General features: G+C 40.6%; 1 protein-coding gene across 1 annotated transcript in view; it reads right to left on the bottom strand.

Moving 5' to 3' along the window:
* Positions 1 to 19701, bottom strand: part of clstn3 (calsyntenin 3) — a 32314-nt gene extending 12613 nt beyond the window's left edge. Inside the window, 11 exon segments of the mRNA XM_063878273.1 lie at positions 2004 to 2163; positions 4056 to 4168; positions 5297 to 5584; positions 6804 to 6989; positions 9443 to 9592; positions 10591 to 10756; positions 10758 to 10800; positions 12209 to 12419; positions 15845 to 15967; positions 18583 to 18649; positions 19418 to 19701. Coding sequence (XP_063734343.1) covers positions 2004 to 2163; positions 4056 to 4168; positions 5297 to 5584; positions 6804 to 6989; positions 9443 to 9592; positions 10591 to 10756; positions 10758 to 10800; positions 12209 to 12419; positions 15845 to 15967; positions 18583 to 18649 — 1507 coding nt within the window. The 5' untranslated portion in view covers positions 19418 to 19701.
* Between the last annotated feature and the right edge of the window lie 1399 nt (positions 19702 to 21100).

Genomic DNA, 21100 nt, shown 5'->3' with positions numbered 1-21100 from the left:
AGGCGTTCGTCATGAGCGTGCATTAACAGTTTTTTGTTACGACTCTGAAAGATATAATTGTTCTGCACTGCCGGTTGTACGGTAAATTGATCTGCAGATAAATGGCTGGCTCGAAATAAATGTCTGATCTCTTGCTAAACTATGAACCAATCCAGAACTCTCAGGTCCTCTGGGACGGGTCCGCTTTCTTTCCCCAGAGTCAGAACTGAACATGGAGAAGCAGCGATCATTTATTGTGCTCCAAATATCTGGAACAAACTCCCACAAACCTGCAGGTCTACACTGCAGTGTAACTTTTATCCATGCATTTTATGTTAGCTTCTTTTATGTTGATTTTAATATCTTTGCGGTTTAATGACTGTTTTTAAATGCCATTTCATGAAGTGTTTCTGTATTTCTTAATGCGCTTAATGTTTCATCTTTGTAAAGCATTTTGAATTGCCTTGTGTTGGTGCTTTATAAATAAATGTGCCTTACCTCCTGGGAGTGATTCATCATTACAGATTACATTGTTGTTAATTATCCAGCACCAGGAGCTCATTTTGATTCAGTTTAAACTTTGTAAAGTGCGCAGAGAAAGATGGATCAGGCAGATTGAAAGTGTGCACTTTCATTATTATGCTGCTGTGTTTATTGTATTTTTGTAACTCTGGCACAACAATTTCCTTCGGGATAAGTAAAGCCTTATCTTATCTTATCTTATCTAAAATAAATAAATAACATAAGGAGGAATGCAGGCATACATCATGAGCATGCATAAACAGTTTGTTATGACTCTCAAAAGATATCAAATATAGTTCTCCTGCAGAAAAACGTCTCCTGGGAACAGTTTCTCATTTTCATATTACATTGTTGTTCGTTATGTTATTGATTGGCTCAGGGAGGAGCTCATTTCAACCATTCAATTGCATTAAAGTATGAAAAGAAAGTGAGAAGAAGGAGGTTGCAGGGAGAGTTAAAGTAAATAACTAACATGAGGAGGGTGCAGGCATACGTCATGAGCACGCATCAAAACTTGTTTTTGTTGCTACTCTCAAAAGATATAAAAGTTCTGCACGGCAGGTTTATGGTAAATGTAATCACTCTGCAGATGCATTTAGCATTACACATTACATTACTGTTAATTATGGGATTGATCTGGCACGTCGAGGATCTCATTTTAAGTGTTTTAAACTCTGCTAAGTGAGCCAAGAAAGTGAGAGAAAGGTGGTCGCAGGGAGAATGAAAGGATGTATTATAGTTCATGTTCTCGTTCTGCATCACAGATTACAAAACTGTTTATTGTGTTATTGATATGAAGTAAAGTATGTCAAGAAAGAGGGAGGAAGGGGTTGCAGGGGGGATGAAAATTGTATAAATGAATAAACAACTTGAGGAGGCACAAGCGGGAAAATGCAAGCAGGAGAATTGTAGATGATATTCAGAAATGCACCATCTCCTCATTATGTAGCAGCAGCTGCTGAAACGCAGGCAGCAGAACGACTACCACTGTGGAAGAGGGTGTAACACTGTGACCGTGTGTGTGTGTGTGTGTGTTTCAGTGCTAATTGGCAGCGAGAGTTTCCCATTTTTTACCAGCGATTGGAGTGCAAGTGGCTGATAGCTGTCTGTGTTGTTCTGCTGCCCTGAATAATTGATAAGTCAGTCGTATTAATAGCCTCTGAAGACAAAACGCATCAACTCAATTATAACAGAGGGAAATGAGGGAGTGGATGGCGCGAGGTGAAATGTCTCGGCAGATTCTCTAAAGACACCAGACGAGGGTTTGTGAGTTGCCGGTGCACGTGCCAGAAATGGCAGCCTGCTATCTCTGACTGACATTTCTCTGACTGACATTTCTCTGACAGACGAATGCAGGAGAGGAAAAGCACAACTGCTGCTCGTAGCATTTATGCACAAAAGAAAAATGTGCTCTCTGCCCGCGTACATTTCTGTCAGGATCCATCAGACAGCCGAATGAGATACATGTGGTGCATTCGCTGAGCATACATAAAGTGAGTTACCCCAGCAGGCGCCGATGAGCATCCTCTGGCGGGGGGCAGGGTTGGGGATGGCTCCGTTGTCGTGGATGAGGGCGGGGTCGAAGGTCACGCCATCGACATACAGGGTCACCGAGGGGAACTGGACGCTGAGTGAAAGATGATGCCACTCACTGTCACACACCTGCAGGACAAACAAAACAACATGAGCTCCAAAAACGGAAACAGTTTGAAGCTCATCTTAAAGGATTGTGGATCAGAATCAGGATCCTTCGGTTACAAGACATGAGAATTAAAAGAGGATAGATAAACAAAATGGGTTAAAAAAATGAACATAATAAACAAAAGACGTTACTGTAAAAGAATTTCAATAAAAAGATAATTAAATAGACTAACAATTTTTATACAAACATGAGAACTTAAAGATAAAATGTGCACTAAAACTTTATAGAATACAAATATTTAATGAAATATATAAACACGTAAGAAGTAAACATTATAAAAATGCAATAAAGGATAAATTCAATTTAAAAATAATACAAATATTTCAATAAAAATAAGAATTGAAAGTTAAAATTTGCACTAAAACAATAATAAAAGAACACATAAGTATAAAACATGTACATAAACATAAGAAGTTCAAATAGACTGAGAATATTTGTTCAAATGTTCATATTGTACAATATAAAACACCAATAAATGTGTTAATATTGCAATATCTACAGTGGTGTATTAGTGTTAATGCTGAATGGTACTGGTAAAAAGAGCTGCAGACGCTGATGGTGGTTTTCTTTAGAGTTAAAGCTACAACACTTAAAATAGTTAATAGTTACAAGTTTAGCTACTGCATTGTTTACCTGTGTTAGCAATTACAATGCACTTAAAGCTGTGATGCGTTACTCTGAGATATAAATGAACGTCTACTACATTCAAGTCCTTGTGATGCTGTTTTAAATAAATCAGTGACAGGAGGAGGGGACCGATGGTAGGGACGGCAGAGAATTCACAGAAGCAGCTGAGAAAGGTTCCAGGAGTTATTGCTTCAGATGAAAAAGAAACTGCGTGCAGGGGAAGTCTGAAAGTCAAATACAAAGATGTGATCTACCTAGATTTTGGGTTAATGGCACAGGAAGAGTTATAAATGGAGATGGAAAACAAGCTGCACATCTAAATAAGAGCACATGTTATCTATTTTTAAAGTGCATCACATCACTGGAGATTATTTAATCGATGTAGGTTTCTGGTTTTAGCTTCCTCTATAGATATAAGAAGAAAGACAATGGAGGAGGGGCAGAAAGGAAAGACGGGGTAATAAGATATTGAAGGTTCAGACGGAGGGATTGAACTAATCTCCTCTGTATCAGCTCAGCATCTTCTAATCCACGCTGCTTCAATCTGTCTGTGACCGGTGGCTTCAGTCAAAACAAACGCACCCCATCCCCCCGTTGTCTGACCATCAAGTGATATAGTTTTTTAGTGACATTGAACTTCTGCATTAAAGCAAATATTTATTGGTTTAGATGCTTATTTATCATTATTATTTATTATTATTATTATTATGAATGTATTTGTTTAGGTGCTTATTTATTATTATTATTATTATTATTATCATTATTATTATTATTATTATCATTATTATTATGAATGTATTTGTTTATGTGCTTCTTTATTTTTATTGTTTTTATTCTGAATTATTTTTTGAAATATTATTATGAATGTATTTATTAATTATCAGTATTATTATTTTTCTTATTTGTACTTATTATTCTTGTTTATTTTTTTATTTATCATCATCATCATCATCATCATCAATATTATTATTATTATTATTATTACTTTTGGTGCTTTTACCTGGGACCCTCCTCCCAATAAGGGCCAGTTGAATTGAATTGAATCACATTTACTGGGTTTGGGAAAACCCCAAGAACTTGACATGATACCATAAGATGGATGTTTGGTTAAATTGGATCCGGGGCCAGATGTTTGACATATTGCATTTCCTGGTGTTGAGTGTGTAATTTCAGAGGTGCAAACACAGAGGAACATCAAAGCTAAGTGCTGCAGCTCCCCCAGTACCTGCTCCAGTTTCCACAGGAACTTGACGGGCCGTGCAGCGGAGACGTCGGGCCAGTAGAAGAGCGAGAGGCGGCAGCCGTGCACGGAGAGGGAATAATGGGAGATGGAATCGTCTGTGGAGCGGGAGAACAGGAGATAATTGGAGGGTTAGTGTGGTCTTGTCAAACTGCAGTACTAACCCCAGGCGTTTCTGCAGAGAATAGACCGTCAGAAAGAAGCTGGAAGATGTGCAATATCCGTGAGTTGTATTGCTATCCTCGGGAAGGTTTGCTGCTTTCATACCAAAGTCGTAAAGTGGTAAATATTCACATGATACACACATTATTCTGCCCCGGATCAATCCCAGCCTTTTACTGCTCGTCTTCTGCCGTGCACTTGGCTGCTCAGGTGCAGCGGCTGGGAGCTAAGTGTCTCTTTCAGGAGCACCTTGGTGGTCGTTGTGGAAGCTATAAAGCTTTCCTTTTTTCCAGCCTTCCTTTTCCCTGCAGTTCTGGGGAGTGGGTAACCTTCTGAGGGTTTATTATCTGATGTTTTCCTTCCCCAAATCACCCACTAAATTCTCCTCATATTTGGAAATACTCCGTTAATTCTATTAAAACCACGATTCTAAACAACACACTCAATAACTGTGCTGCACTTTTATATATTTATACCACTGTCAATACTGTATTGCTCATACTGCTGTACTTATCATATATATATATGAAAAACCTAGTGTGTTCATATGTTTACTATTGTATATCAGACAAACTATAGTACATTTATATTTTAACTGCTGTATTCATTGTGCATTCTGTAGTAAGTACTGTCTATCCTGTACACATCAGACTTGTGTAGTGTATGTCTGTTCACACTGTATACATCCAAACTTTAGGGTATTTATACTTTTACTACTGCACATACTGTATGTATCAGTATATATAGCAACATATGGTGTATTGCATACTTTTACTAATGTAATGTGGAGCCAAGTTTGGAGTTATTTATTTAAAAAGCAACTATAAACTACAAAGGTCAAATAAATGTAGTGAAAAATATCGTACAATATTTCCCTCTGAGATGAAGTGGAGTAGATAATGCAGAAAATGGAAATACTTAAATAAGGTACAATCCTTGTTACTGTACATACTGTATATCAGACCTATAGGTATCATTCATACACTTTACTTCTTCTAACACGATCATGTTAGATGCTGAACCGCCCGCCCTGTGTTTGTTCTTTAAAGTTTAATGTAACCCACCGTTCTTGACAGTGCTGCACACGATGGTCTCCTCCTCCTTGCGGCTGCCTCTGGTCTGGGGGGTCGCGGGCTGGATGTTGGCCCCGCCCCTCCTCATCCACAGCTGCAGGGTGAAGTGGTCTCCGGACAGCGCAGAGACCACCGCGTCCGGCACCACAGCGACGTGGTTGGATCCGTTGAAGGAGAAGACGAGAGAAGAATCGGAGGAGGGCAGCGTGGGCAGAGCGGAGGTCCAGTTGGCAGCAGGAGAAGGAGGTGGGAGGAGGTCTACCTCACCCCTCACAGCACCTGAGGAGGAGAGAGTGGAAGAGGATAGTCATTAAATAGGAATCCTAGCCTCTGGATGTTTTGAGGCATATTCGATATATACACACCTCATTACAGTTCATAGTATCCCTCCTAAACTGTGCAATATGAACTATGGGCACATCTTTTACTGGTGTGTGTGGTTGAACTGGTTTAGCTTCCCTCGTCTACAACTAACCCCTTCCGCATGAGCAGACATAGTATAGCAAAAGGCTCCAACAACAGAAACAGTTTAAAGTTAATTGTGGATCAGAATCAGGATCCTTTATTTATACCGAGGGAAATTTGGTTACAAGACATGAGAATTAAAAGAAGTAAAAATGTATACTAAGGATAAATAAAGATTAAAAGATGAACTTAATAAACAAAAGAAGTTACATTAAAAGAATTGCAATAAAAAGAGAAATATAATTAAATAGACTAACAATTTTTATATAAAGATGAGAATTTAAAGTTAAAAACCTTTATAGAATACAAATATTTAATGAAAAATATAAACACGTAAGAAGTAAATGTTATTAATATGCAATTAAGGATAAATAAAATACAAAAATATACAAATATTTAAATAAAAATAAGAATTCAAAGTTAAAATTTGCACTAAAACAATAAATAAAGAACACACATAAGAATAAAAAATCTAAATAAACATAAGAAGTTCACATAGACTTACTATATTTGTAAAAATGTTCATATTGTACAATAAAACACCAATAAATATGTTAAAATGTGAATATTGCAATATCTACAGTGGTGTATTCATATTAATGCTGAATGGCACAGGTAGAAAGAGTTATAGGCTGATGGTTGGAGTTAAACAAACTAAGGTTATACTCAGTAATGGTTCCTACAAATATCTTATTTTGTAGTACAATGAGCACAAAACATTTACAGTTTTTTATCTTTTTTTTGTTTAATTTTATTCTAAAATGGGGCAACTGTCATGAAACCCAATTTCCCCTGGGATTGTCTTTTTTAAATAGCATACTCTTACTCTGATGATACGTTACTTTACAGTGCAGTGTCTAATTTAACATTTTTGGGCACTTTTTAAATGACTTTCCTTGTATGTCTTGAGTATATGGTATATTGCATTTGTGTTGGGTCTTAAATACCTTCATTGGCTAACACGCTGCTGTATCTATCGGGTAACAAACAACAAAGCATTACAGTCTTGTCACTTTGAAAAAGCAGGTCTCACCACACAGGCGTCGCACTGATCTGTCCGAGTAGCTGTCTCGGTCGCAGCCCTTCCCGATGTGTCCGGTCTGCAGCTCTACGGTGGCCTGGATGTTCCACACCGTCTCCTCGCAGGTCTCCAGGTGCAGGCTGGGAAACAGGGGGATGCTTCCGGATCCGGGGGTGTACTCCACACGCTTAGCCCATCCTGAAAAAAAACACACGTGCAATCACACATCAACATTTGTATACAACAGGTATGGGAGGAGCAACAAACACAAACTACTACAGATAATATCTGCCTATAATTAGCCCTCCTTCTCATAAGGAACAGACTGATGTGCTTTTGTACACATCAATACAAACAGATACACACGTGTTTACTTTGGTTGGTTGTATTACAGACTTCTGTAATGGTTTATACTGAGATGCTTATTGATGTGAGATTTCTCTTTAAAGCCCTGAGGTTGTTTTTTTAAATCTCATTTTGCAATTTGCTTCTTTTTTGTTGTTTCTCTTGTGTTGGTTTATAATGCTCATTGAGCTGGAATTCCTCCTTTTAGCCCTGAGGTTGTTTTGTTTTCTAAAATCCCACCTTGAAACTTTCTGTTTTTATTGATGTTGACTTTCATTGTTTTATCGAGCAAAGAAGAAAACAATTTCAACCAATTCATTTCGTACTCTCTCACCTGAGATACATCTTTCATTGTCTCATAGCGTGTCATTTAGTTTCCATCCCTTGACGTGAATATAACTCTCAGTAAAGGGCCTCTGTTAGTCAGCTTATGTGTGAAAGTGTCGATGTCATTAGAAGCGATGTCTACACTCTGTAGACATACGGTTGTGGAGAAACAGACAAAACAGTGTGTGTTTAGTAACAAAATACCCTTTTATTAATATGTATTTATCAGAACACACCTGCTGTGTGTGACGCCGGCTGTATGTTCAAGTTCCTACTTCTGAAACGATTCCTTAAGCTCTCTCTTTCCTGCCTAGCAATACAACTCAGAAAGACAGATGCTCTTTGGGATTTTAAGGAAACTTCCAGTGTCTGGTTACTTTGAAAAATGAGGTGTGTATATATATATATTGAATGTACTTGTATGTAGTATACTGTTACAATCTGTCACACCAGTTTCCTGTTTTATTTTGAAACTTCTTCACCCCCTGTGTCACTTCCTGTCTCTGTGTCTTCCCTCCTGTCTGATTACTTGTTTCTGTTCCCCTGGTGCCTTTGAGTTTTTCCTTCCCTCCCCAGCTGTATCTTCTTGCCCTGTGATGTATTTAAGTCCTAGTTTTCTCTTGGTGTTTGTCAGATCATCGTATGTATTTTGTGGAAGTGGGTTATGTTGACTTTTGTTCATCTTGTGTCCCCCTCCCCTGCCCTGCCTAAATAAAGGTGTTTTTTCAGACTGCATTTGGGTCCGCTCTGCTCTAAACCCCATGACACATAGCTGAAGAAACAACATGGGAAGATGTATTTAAATGCAATACCATTTCAGACTCCAGTAGAGGAATCTAACGTACCACGATTACAGCGAAGGTGCAGCAGTCCTAATATATATGATTCTATATAAACATTCACACATTTCATTAAAGGCCTTCCCTTGATATCACTTAAGGTTCGACACTACGTCTCTAAATGCAGCGCTAGATAAAAACACGCAGAGATGATTCATCCGAAGGCGTCCTACAAACTTTGTGTTGAATAGTGTTGGAGACACAGGATCAGGAGATTATTAAAGGGAATTCAACATATACACTAATGTAGATGGCCGATCGGTATGAGAGTCAGAGGAGAAATCTACAACCATCAGGAAGAAACTGTCAGCAAATGTTCTGAAGCTATGCTGATCAATGCAAGCCTGCAAGTGGCCGGGGGGGAGGGGGGGGGGATGTTTTAGCTTATGAAAATGCACATTGATTTGTTCTATATTGATATTGCATTATATGTATTGTTGTTGTGGAAAAATCCCTTTCTGAAGGTAATATTTGTTAACATTTCTCGGTGCAACTTTCTAATAAATGATGCGTTGAAAAAGGGAAACAATAATGTCCCCATGCTTTAATGTTCAAAAAGCTCTGCTGTGTCATTTATGTCTTCTCTTGCTCGAAGGGGCCCTATGATGCTCATTTTCAGCTTCATATTTCTATTCAATGTCTCTCCTGGGACATGTCTCCATGCTTTAATGTACAGAAAGCTCTTTATGTTTCTCATACTGCCTGTGCTGCAGCACCTCTTTTCACCCTCTGTCTGAAACCAGAGCCCAGTCTGCTCTGATTGGTTAGCTGACCGGCTCCGTTGTGATTGGTCAACCGCTTGAAGATGTCCCGCCCCTTAGTCTATCATGTACAATGTGTTGGAGCGCTAGCCTATAGAAGCGTGAGTGTTACATAGTGATGTCACTATGGCGCTGAACTCCCTCTGTAGACCATTTACATGCACCAAAACCTATATACCACACTACAGGAAAGGGAAAACCCCAAAAGCACAACAGGGCCTCTTTTAAAAAGGGTGAGGAAATCTTCCCCAGTGTTTACGACCCATATGCATCCCGACACCTTTCTAGACTAAAAGCGAGATGCTTCCCTAAAACCTGGAGAGAGTCCTCCAGGCGTGATAATGCAGACAGAAAGAGAGCGATGTGTGACATTGATTACCGATCCAGCCCGGTTTGCAAGACGGCTTGACCGTGACGACGACCTGAGCGTCGGCCTGCGCGCGGTTCTTCCCGCAGTCGAAGGCGGTCACCCAGAAGGTGTGAACGCGCTGCCGCTTGGAGTCCAACGGCTCAGTGTTCTTAATGTTACCTAGGAGACAAACACACAGAGAGAGAAAGCAGGGATTAGACGTGATGAAACACAAGAATGAAAGGGAAACAGAAATAGCAGGGTTAGTCATCAGCAGCGAGCTTGCATAATTGAAAAAGCGCAAATGATGCTCATTGATAAAGCTTCTATCGCTGCGGGAACACAAAGAGAGAATCCTGCTCAGAGCACTTTATCCAGCGGAGGGAGATGAATTGCAGCGGAGAGAATGAGAAGTGAATGGTTTTCCTGTTTTTACAGATAAAGGCGGCAGCGAATAACGTCTGACAGCGCTCAGCATGCCAGCTGACAGACAATAGGTGAGACAGGAGATGGTGTGACATGGCGAGAGGAGAAACAGTGGGATGAAAGAGATAGTGAAAAGACAACGTAAGGAGGGGAGGAAAAAAGGAAAACAGACAATGACAAACCCACAGCGTCTGAGCAAGTTAGGAACAAAAGATCTGTGTACCAGCCTACACTAAAAAGAAAGGAGCTGCTCATCCGAAGAGGACAGTTCTGCAGAGTCATGCTAAAACAGTCGCTTTCTCTCTCATTGTAATCGCCCACCCTCCTGTAAATGGATACAATTACGTCAAAGTCTGTATAAATAAAGGACGTTATATTAAACCAAACAGCTGCTGCCATGTTTATGCAGGGGCAGAACAAAAGCACACCCACGTAGAGTCTATTTCAGCATCTTCTACCTGTGCGCTGAATTTAATACATGCAATCCTGTTCCCCCTGTCTCTCCGCAGACAAAACCCAGGCAGTGTCAGGTGTGGGTGTGTTTTTTAAAATGTATTCAGGGCATATCTGCAGTTTTATGAGTCGAATTTAGTGGTTCTGCTTGCAAACCGAGGCCAGAGTGCAGCAGGCGTTTGAGGAGCATGATAAAGAGGCTGGTGGGGATATTGTATTTCTGAAGCAGAGACAGACAAATATTAATAGAGTCTCTGAGCACGTTGATTTACTGCGACAAGATAAAAAGCATATCTCACCATCGTTGTCAATAGCGAAGGGCACATTAGGAGTGATGATGTCGTAGAAGCAGATCTGGCTGTACTGCGGGGAGCAGTCGGCATCCAGGGCCTCCACGCGCACGATCCGGTCAAACAGACGTCCTTCTGGGACCGACGCCTCGTAGCGACGCTCGACAAACACCGGGGGAAAACTCATTGACGTCGTTTACACGAACATGAACCGTGGCCCTGAGAGAAGGAGGAGGAGGACGAGGAGTGGGAAGCAGGCAGAGAGAGACAAGTGAAGTAGGACGCTGGAAATGATGTCCTGCACTACTGAGGGTTTTTTGAATAGGCTTGGCCAAGGACAAGCAGACAATGAGGATACAAGTAGATGAAAATGTCACCACCATCTTTTTCTGAAGCCATTCTCTCCCCATATTTACTTTGAGACAACCTTGCTCTTAAAAATCATCTTGCTGCCTCAGGAAATGTGTTAAATCTCATTATTCTGTATAAATGAGTCCGTCTTTTTATCGTCCCAATCCTTTTAAATGTCCTTTCTAATGATTTAGTTCCTATTTAATTATATAAACAGCCAGCATTTGGTTTGAAAAGAGCTATTCAAACAAAAGTGTGAGTTTCAGTATTACAGAAAGCGGAGATGCAAGCAAGACACAGTGAAAGTGTCCCCACCATCTCTTCCCATATTTATCCAGCAAAGGTCTGCAGTTAAAGTGTCTTCATCTTAAAATGAGTCATTTCCACAGCTCCTGTAGACTCTGTATCATTACTGACTTTGCTTTCTTTTCAAAGCACTCCAGGTCTGACTCCATCATCATTTGTGTGCTCTTACATCCTGTTGGAAATATGCTGTGTAATAATATGTGTGTTACCCTCCTATTGTTTCAAAACATGAGGTATTTTTTCATCATGTGTGCGGCGTAGTTTCTACAGAAAGCTGCAGCTTTTACTCTTTTGAAGAAGAGAGATTGTATAACCCTAAGTGTACCCTGTTTGCTTTGGCTTCCAGTCGATTTTAGGTTTTACTCATTACTCTAAAAGCACTCCAGGTCTGGTTAGATCATACATTTGTGTCCTGCACACAAGTTATAATTCTGCTATTAAACTCTGCTGACTCAAAACTAAAGGATATGTACTTCCTGTCAGTGCACCAAAACTGTGGTACGATATTCCTCTTTAAGTTCCTCTTGCTACCTCAGGTACTCCTTTAAACTTGCACTAAAAACTGAGATTTATTGGCTGGAAACTGTATTATTATACTGTCTTTCACTCCCTTTAACCACTCCAAGTCTGGCTCCATCGTACATGTGTGTGCCCTTACATCGTGTCTAAAATGTCCTGTATAAAAATATGCTTATAGACCTCCTATTGTTTCAAAATGTGGAGTATTTTTCATCATGTGTGTGGCACAGTTTATACCAAATGCTGCAGCTTCTTTTCATTTGTTCTGTCTACAGTGTCTTCATTATACTGTATTTATTTCCACCAACTTTATTGTGTATTTAATGTTCAGACTACACTGTTTGCACTCTCTAAACTTTAGCTTTCTTATATATCTGTCAAACGTCTTCAGTTATTGTGAAAAATAATGAAATATATTCTCTCTAAATTGGGAGAAAAATGATTCACTTACTTGTGTGATTTCTTGCTGTTGACTCCGTCGGGTCCCTCCCCGCAGTCGTAGGCCTGGATGGTGAAGCTGTGCTCGCGCTGGCTCTCGCAGTCCAGCGGCTCTTTGGACCGGACCAGACCCTCTCCGGTGGATCGGTCCAGAACAACCGCCTCGAACTGGACCGAGCCCGAACCCGAGGGGCCATTGTGGACCCGGAAACCACAGATTTCACCTGGGAGAGGAACCGAGGTAAATAACTCATCAGAACAGAACAGGACTTTATTCATGTTGATTATTTGCTTTGGTTTCCAGTTGCTTCTACATTTCTTTAGGTTTTCCTCATTGATTTAAAAGCACTGCAGTCTGGCTTCAGTTTGTGTGCACTTACATCCTGCACACAAACTGATTCTCTGCCACGAATCTGCAGTCTAGACTCAAAACTGAAGGAGATGTATTTCCTGTCGGCACACATTTCGATACGGTGTTCCTCTTTAAATTGATCTTGCTTCCTCAGGGATTCCTCTTAATGTCTAATAAAAACTCTTCTTACTTTATTAATGGTGTCCTACCACTTTTTCCTTTTTATGATCCTTATCATTTGTGTATTTCTTTATGTTTTCTTCCCTTATTTTGTGTAAAGAAGCTTGTCGTTTTGATTTGAAAGTGCTATGTAATAAATTGTTATTATTTTGTTATTATTGTTGTTTGTATTATTAGTATTGCTATTTGTATTATTATTTTTATAACAGCTACAACTACTAATGCGATCTAACCAGATATTAAATAAGTAATGCATTAAATAACAATAATAATATAAATAATTCAGATTTTTTTCTGTGAATGAGGTGTCCTTTTTGATTTAAAAAGTGCTATAAAAAATACTAACTATTATTATTATTATTATTATTATTAACAGCTACAACAACCAGTACCATATAACCAGATAAACAAATCAGTCCAATGTCAAAATGTCCATCATTTAAGTTGTCATACTATATTAAAACGGACAAATAAATCCAATATGGGGAAATATAAACTACGACTGATGTATTAAATATCATTCAACCCTTGAAATGAGTTGTTTTGAGTCATATCATCCAGATATGACTCAAATTTGGCACCCACAGGATTGTTGACATCCAGCTGGATTCATCGTCTTCTTAGACACATGCTTCTCCAGCATTTGGACTACCTATGTTGTAAATGTATTCTCTTTTTCATTTAAATCTATTCTACGTCTGTCGGTCCTGGGAGAGGGATCCCTCCTCTGTTGCTCTCCCAGAGGGTTACTCCATTTCTCCCCCCCCGTTAACTGTGGGGTTTTTCCTTGTCCGATGTGAGGGTCCGAGGACCGAGGGAGTCGTATTCATATTCTGTACAAACTGTAAAGCCCTCCTGAGATGTTGGGCTGTCTAAATACACTTTGATTGATTGACCGTTTCAGAATTGAACAGACAGATATTTTGGATTGCTTTATCTTATACAATCATAATAAAATATGATCTTGACTTCCATCGTTTGGTAGGTAAGGTTTCTTTCTCAAACTGCTCATTTTCTCGTCCTTCTTGACAGAAGCCCAATAATTTTCATGCAGCGCCGGAGTAATTCTAAGTCGAGCTGTTGTAATTTGACTGAACACGGTTATTTCCAGGAGTGCAAACACCATAACCTTATTTCATCAGGCTGCCGAGGCAAGAGCTGAAGTATTGAACTACACTATGATGGTCTAAAAATAGTGGGCTCTGTGACTGAACACATCGCCTTTAATATTTACACTCGCCTATTGGGAAATATGGCTGGTAATGGCAGCAGTGTTGAAGCTCCATATTTCGTTTTATGTACGAAAAACATCAGCGTTGTGTTTTCGGTTACAGCTAGAGGAAGGCCTGGTGAGATCATTTTCAATTTGGCCTGGTGATGTGATTCTCAATTTGGCTGTGCGAGCATCTTGATTTGACCTATTTTACACAGCAGCCTGCTCTGAGGAAGCAATAATATTTTCGGGGCATTTTTCTTTGCCAGCCTTCTCATCGGGCTCAGAAATACACGGATATTTTATCATGCCATGAAACTATATATCACCTTAGATTTCAACCATGGCATGAGGGTCTTTTCCTGGTTTTAGAGTAAAGTGATGTTATGTTTTACATTACATTTGATTTGGCTGACGCTTTTATCCAAAGCGACTAACAATAAGTGCTAAAAACATAGAGATTCAAACTCCGAATAACAAGGAAAGTGCAGATATATTCAATCCAAGCAAGGCCTACCATTGTAAGAGCTGGTGAATTTGTCAAAAGGCCGAAACTAACTCTTATAATTGCCAAGATGCAAGCAAAACAGATGTGATGGACTCAGAGTTTCAGAGTCCTGATGTCAATGGGGAGCTCATTCCCCATTTAGGAGCGATGATAGCAATCAGATGTCTTTGAGGGGTACCTGGGTCCCACTCACAGAGACAGAGCAGCGAGCCGATTGGCTGACGCCGAGCAAAGTGCACGTGATGGATTGTACGGTTTAACTAAGGCCTGGAGGTAGGAAGGGGCTGATCCCTTTCCAGCCACTATTTCCAGCCAACTTATGTATATGAAAGATAAAACGTCATTGAGGGATTCTTTTAATAGCTAACCGTACAATTTTGATGAAATATCGAGATATTTGATCAGAAATATTGCATATAAATAAATCCTCTTAGATTTCTGATCTTCTTTACGTGGCATGAGTGTCATTTCCTGGTTTTAAAGGCTGCAAAACAGTATAGTGACGACATTTCAAACATTTACCAGACTGTTCTAGCTGACATTACATCCATATCATTATACATGACTAATATTTATACATCAGGAACGTAATTGTGTGAATATTCTGTGAAAGCAGCAACAATCAAACCTAGATTATCAAGACAATATCTCTGTATTTGATCAGAAATATAGCAATATTTGATTTTCTCCATAGCCCTACTCATCAGCCAATAGGGCATGGCGATACATCAGAGTACTATAAATATTGCATTAGACTTATTATCTAGATTTGTGATATGTTCGTAAGGGATAAATACATGTATATCCTGGTTTTAAAGGGGTACATAACAGTTAAGAGATGCTGTTGTTTCCATTTGTACGTTTTGTTGTTGTTTGTGAGCACTGGATGGTGCAATGGGGCACAGGGTATTTAGGTGACCTCACAGTCGCAGGTGCAGGTGATTGAGGCTGTGCGAGCAAATTGTTGTTTGTTGCAAACACACGCTGTTTTCTGGTTTAATAAATGGGTTTAATAGCTAGAATATTGTGGGTGTAATTGGAGAGCGCACAGTATCAATCCATGGTGATGCATTTTCTGACTGTTCTAGCTGATCTGTTATTTGCTTTTACTCATTAACCCTAACCCACATGACTAATGATTATACATAAAAGATGTGACTCTATGAGAGCACCAAGAGTTAGTTAACCCTACAATTTCCATTTCAAGGCCTTTTCTGAACAAGGACACATTAGCCAAGAGGCCATTTTTCATCTGGAGTCCCTGGACAGATGTTTCAAAGTCACCTGGACAATGAATATTTGATTAGAAATATCGGATCTTTGATTTTCTTCATACAACACAGCCCTAATTTCTCATCCATGCAGTTCAATGGGGGGGTGGGGGGCGGGTTGTTACCAGCGTAGTGCAGAGGAGCATCTTTGTCCAGGGCGAAGAGGGGGGGGTTGAGCAGCACGGTGTTGTCGTTCTCCATGACAATTCCCTGGTACTCTGTCTCGATCCATGGCTTGTGCTTATTGGCTGAACGGCACAGGGAAAAGACCAAAGAGGCTTTGGGTTAAATGGAGCAATTAGAAGAAACCATCGTGTCTATTTTTAAACACTCCATTATGGAAGAGGACATGGTGAAGTGGGCGAATACACAATGCATGTGTGACCACAAGGACACAGTTTAATCACAATCGCACAGTCCTTCAGTCTTTCTCCATCAAGGGCCCCTCTGCACACCTTCCCAGTTGGCAGTGTAATTAAAGCCAGTGAGATTTCACCTTATCACACACACAGGGAGCTCTATTGCTCGTATCAATCAGCCAAACTGGCCAGCCACAGGCGGCACACAATAATGCGGGAAGAAACAGCAGAGTCAAAATCAAATGCCCGAGGTTTAATGTGAATCTAACCTTTAATTGCGAATTAATTATTCATCCTTGTGCTGAATGTTCTGCGCTGAGTGATCAAAGGGCAAGTTAATGAGCCAGAAGGATGACGATTTTACACCCCAGCAAAGAGCATAAACAAAAGCCCGAGTGCCTCCCCTCCTGTTTGCCTCGATCTCTCTCTTAACGCCGTGGCTACACAGTTTGGAATCAGACAGACGCACAAGACTCGGGTTTAGCAATTGCTTTGTTGTCTTCACAGGGAATTTTCCAGAAAGTCTGACTGGAACTAATTGCGCGTTCTCGTCTGTGATCGGAGAGTCAACAGAGGAAAGCGCTGCTGGTTCTGAATCTGATCAAACTGCTTCTCTCTTCAAAGACAGGGCCTGGTACCGCTTGAGTCTTCTGATTACGGAGCCATTCAAACACATTTCTTGTTACCTTACTGGAGAATATAAATGTGCTTTTCTGAGTGGTGCAAAGGGATTCAGTGCAACTCCTCAAGCACTTATTAAACTGCGGAACGGAGCTACTTTATTTGGGTTTTTCCAATTTATGCTACTTTTTTCTTCTACTGCACCAAATTAAAGATGGAAATCATTTCATTTCACAACCTGTATTTGACAGATAAAGCTTTAACTAAGTCAAAATGTGCTCAACAACATTAAAATGCTGCTTATTCATAATCACAATCCAATTATGTATAACACTACTGTGAAAGTGTGAGGTTTCTCTTCCATAAAATGTTGCTGATTGTTCAATTTTGAATGCAGTATTCTCACTGGAAAAGAGGTATTTCTACATTGAGGTATTGCTACTCTTAGAGTCAAAGTGAAAAGACATTCATTCAAAGAGGTCAACAGAAAAAATAAGCAAAAATATCCAACATTTATGCTTCCAAATGAGGAGGATTTCCTGCTTTTCTTGGTCTTCTGTGAGAATAAAGAGAATATCTGTGCGGTTTTGTACAAAGAAGGCCGGAGAACATTAAACGGCCTTCAGAAAAAACGATATTTCCACTATTGTTTCACTTGGTTTAGACTAAATGATTAATAAAGAAGAAGAAATATCTGCAGATTGATCAATGCTCAAATCTTTTGAATGGATAATCCAACACGAGCATCAAGGCCTCCAAGTCAGTATTCAGATAAGGAAGTAATCAGAGAATAAGTAAAAGGCACAATTTTGAATTCTCTGTCTCAGTACTGAGAAGGAACTGAGGTTCAATCAGCCCTCATCAGAGATATTCATCCTCTCCTTTCAAGGTCTACCCTGACACCCTCTCCTCCTCCTCCTCCTCCTCCTCCTCCTCATCTATTTTCAGTCGTCTGCCATGTCTCTTTTTTGGTCATTTATCTCCCACCCTCTGTCCCCACAGTTGATCCCCTCCCCTCCCTCCTCTGCTCTGCTCTATAGCATTAATCTGACCATCAGGCCCGTGGATTACATCCGGGATTACAGATTGAGAGGCATCCCATCCCATCTCTCTCTCTCTCTCTCTCTCTCTCTCTCTCTCTCTCTCTCTCTCTCTCTCTCTCTCTCTCTCTCTCTCTCTCTCTCTCTCTATCCTGGCACTCACCCACCTCTCTTCGCCTGTCTCCCTCCCTCCCTCCATCCCTCCCTCACACACACACACACACACACACACACACACACACACACACACACACACACACACACACACAAAAGCTCTGGTATCTTTTCCTATTCCCTCGTGTCACCTGATCTCACGTTCCACCACCACCACCTTCCTCTTCTTCCTGCTCCTCCCTGCTTATCAGCCTGCGTCTTTTTCGGCCTCTCCTGTCACAGCTCCTTCAAAATTTCCCCCATCTTTGACACTCTCTCCCCCCCCCCCCGCCCCCTTGCATTCCTCTCCTCCACCACCTCCTCCTCTTCCTCTGACATCCTCCCTTGTCTGTTTTTATTCTCCCTTTCCCCCGACGTGATCATCATTGTAACAATGATGTTGAATCAGAGTCGTGGTTATCCAGGATGATAAATCTGCTGCTGCAAACAGATTCATCATCTTCTCAGAGAGTCACAGCACTGGAGAGACAGGCACATGCACACTGCGGGGTCACGAAACACAAAAACACGTATGCATGTAAAGTCTATTCGTGGAATAAAACACTCATAAAGGAGAGCAGCTTCAGGGTAAAACAGCAGCATGGCACGTTGACAGGTCTCAGTGGTCCCGTGTGGATGTCAACCATCATCTCAACACATGACAATTAACAAAATGATGAGGAAACTGACCTTTGTTGCTACTGGCAACTGAAGTCAAGCAAAGGAGGAAGAAGGAGAGAAAATTCATTCTGTCCATCTGAGGGAGGAAAGGAGAGGTGTGTCGGGGGGGGGGAAGAGGGGAGGAATACAGTACATGCATCAACAATCAGCACAGGAAGAGACAGGTACAGTAAGAACAGACAGCGAGAGAGTGCACAAAGTGTCGTGTATGTAACACTTAGAGGCGCTCATAGATAAAAGAGACCCTTAATTATAAATTCCAACTTCATACAGAGGCAGCATAAACCAATAATGCATAATTATTACCGCATTTTCCACAAAAATCAATCTGATCAGCGTGCAGAGTCTGCATGGAGCCTGTAAGCACATACCTGGTCGTGAGTGTGTCCCGTATGTAAATGTGTGTGTGACTACAATTGGTTTTGCATGTGGCTGTGTGGGTGTTTGCCCCCTGTTTTAATTGTGGTTTGTGGAAGAAGAACAAAAAATGCAGCTGCTATCTTGTGGCCACAAATGAAAAATGAGTCCTTGGGGGGTTTTTAGGTTCTCATTGACATAACAAGTCTCTTCCATTGCTGCAGTCCTTGATACAGGACATACTCTGCAGATCAAATATATATAATACAGGGAATATATAACAGGGGATTCCATCTGGTCACAGGTTGCTACACACACACATACAAGAGTATATATAGAACATGCTATGCGACAATAATCAGACATTACATTACAGGCTGATGTTGACACATTACCAGCTTCTATAAATGCGTTATTACAGCTTGAAGAGGCAGCAGAGCGAATGTCGCAGAAAATGAAGGTTAACTGAAGCCAAATTTGACATTACCGTGGTGCTGAGTGCGTGACGGTGATGCTCCCGGTTCGTACCCAGACTCTACGCTCGCAGCATCCGCCTCTCACGCCCTGCCGCTCGGCTCGGCAATCCCCTCCTTCAGGGCTGGAAACCAAAACCTCCCAGGTGGAGAGGAAGAGGAGACAGATAGGGGTGTTTACAGCTGGAGAAATGACAAAATGAGATATGTTTTCAGCCAAGATTTGGTGGCGAGGAAGATGAGGAGCGCGATGGATGCCCTTGTTTTTTCGGCTCTACACGGAGGAGAGAAAAACGGTGGGAATATTACGCTGCGTCCCCTCCCTCTCAGTGCTTCTTATCCCGCCCACACTGCGTCCTTCTCCCCTCTCTCTCCCTCTCTCCCTCTCTCCCTCCCTCCCTCCCTCCCCTCCAGACTGCTGCTCTGGCTCTTTTTTGCTGTTGAACGCACATTGAGAGTGACTCAGACCCAGCAATTTCATCTGTTTATTCGCCGCCTTGCGCCCCCCACCCCCCCGACCCCACAACTCCCTTTTTTCCCTTATTAATACAATTATTAATTCCCCACAGCTAAAGCTTTTCATCTCCAGACTGCAAAATGACGTCATATTACCCCTTACTGCCCCTCGTGTCACACTTATAAAACCAATGGACAGTGGTGTAAAGTAACGAAGTACATTTACTACAGTTTTGAGGTACTTTACTTGAGTATTTCAATATTTGGCTTCTTTGTACTTCCACTTCCGTTCAATTCAGAGGTCAATCGTGTACTTTTACTCTACTAAATGTATTTAATACCTTTACTCACTTTGCAGATTAGGATTAATGATGGTAAATATAATCAGCCCTTAAATCAGACTTCAGTTCACCTGCAGTAAATCCAGCAGCTACCCTGCAGTATACAAAGCCATTCAAACTAGCTGCACCTTTACCAGCTCTGAGAACACTTTAATGATCAATCATTATAAAACATATCAGAGATATTATTCTGAAATGGACCAATCAGACAATGACTACTTTTAGTGTCGCTACTTTAAGTACATTTAGAGGAGAGTACTTTCTACTTTCACTGGAGGAACATTTAGAATACTTTCACTGTGACAGAGTATTCCTACACTCTGGTACTTCTACTTTACTCAAGTACAAGACCTGAGTACTTCTACTTTACTCAAGTACAAGACCTGAGTACTTCTACTTTACTCAAGTACAAGATCTGAGTACTTCTACTTTACTCAAGTACAAGATCTGAGTACTTCTACTTTACTCAAGTATAAGATCTGAGTACTTCTACTTTTACTCAAGTACAAGACCTGAGTACTTCTACTTTACTCAAGTACAAGACCTGAGTACTTCTACTTTACTCAAGTACAAGATCTGAGTACTTCTACTTTACTCAAGTACAAGACCTGAGTACTTTTACTTTACTCAAGTACAAGACCTGAGTACTTCTACTTTACTCAAGAACAAGATCTGAGTACTTCTACTTTACTCAAGTACAAGACCTGAGTACTTCTACTTTACTCAAGTACGAGACCTGAGTACTTCTACTTTACTCAAGTACGAGATCTGAGTACTTCTACTTTACTCAAGTACAAGACCTGAGTACTTCTACTTTACTCAAGTACAAGATCTGAGTACTTCTACTTTTACTCAAGTACAAGATCTGAGTACTTCTACTTTACTCAAGTACAATACCTG

Source organism: Eleginops maclovinus, chromosome 3 (assembly GCF_036324505.1).
Source record: "Eleginops maclovinus isolate JMC-PN-2008 ecotype Puerto Natales chromosome 3, JC_Emac_rtc_rv5, whole genome shotgun sequence".
NCBI lineage: Eukaryota > Metazoa > Chordata > Actinopteri > Perciformes > Eleginopidae > Eleginops > Eleginops maclovinus.
This window is presented reverse-complemented; position numbering and strand designations above follow the sequence as displayed.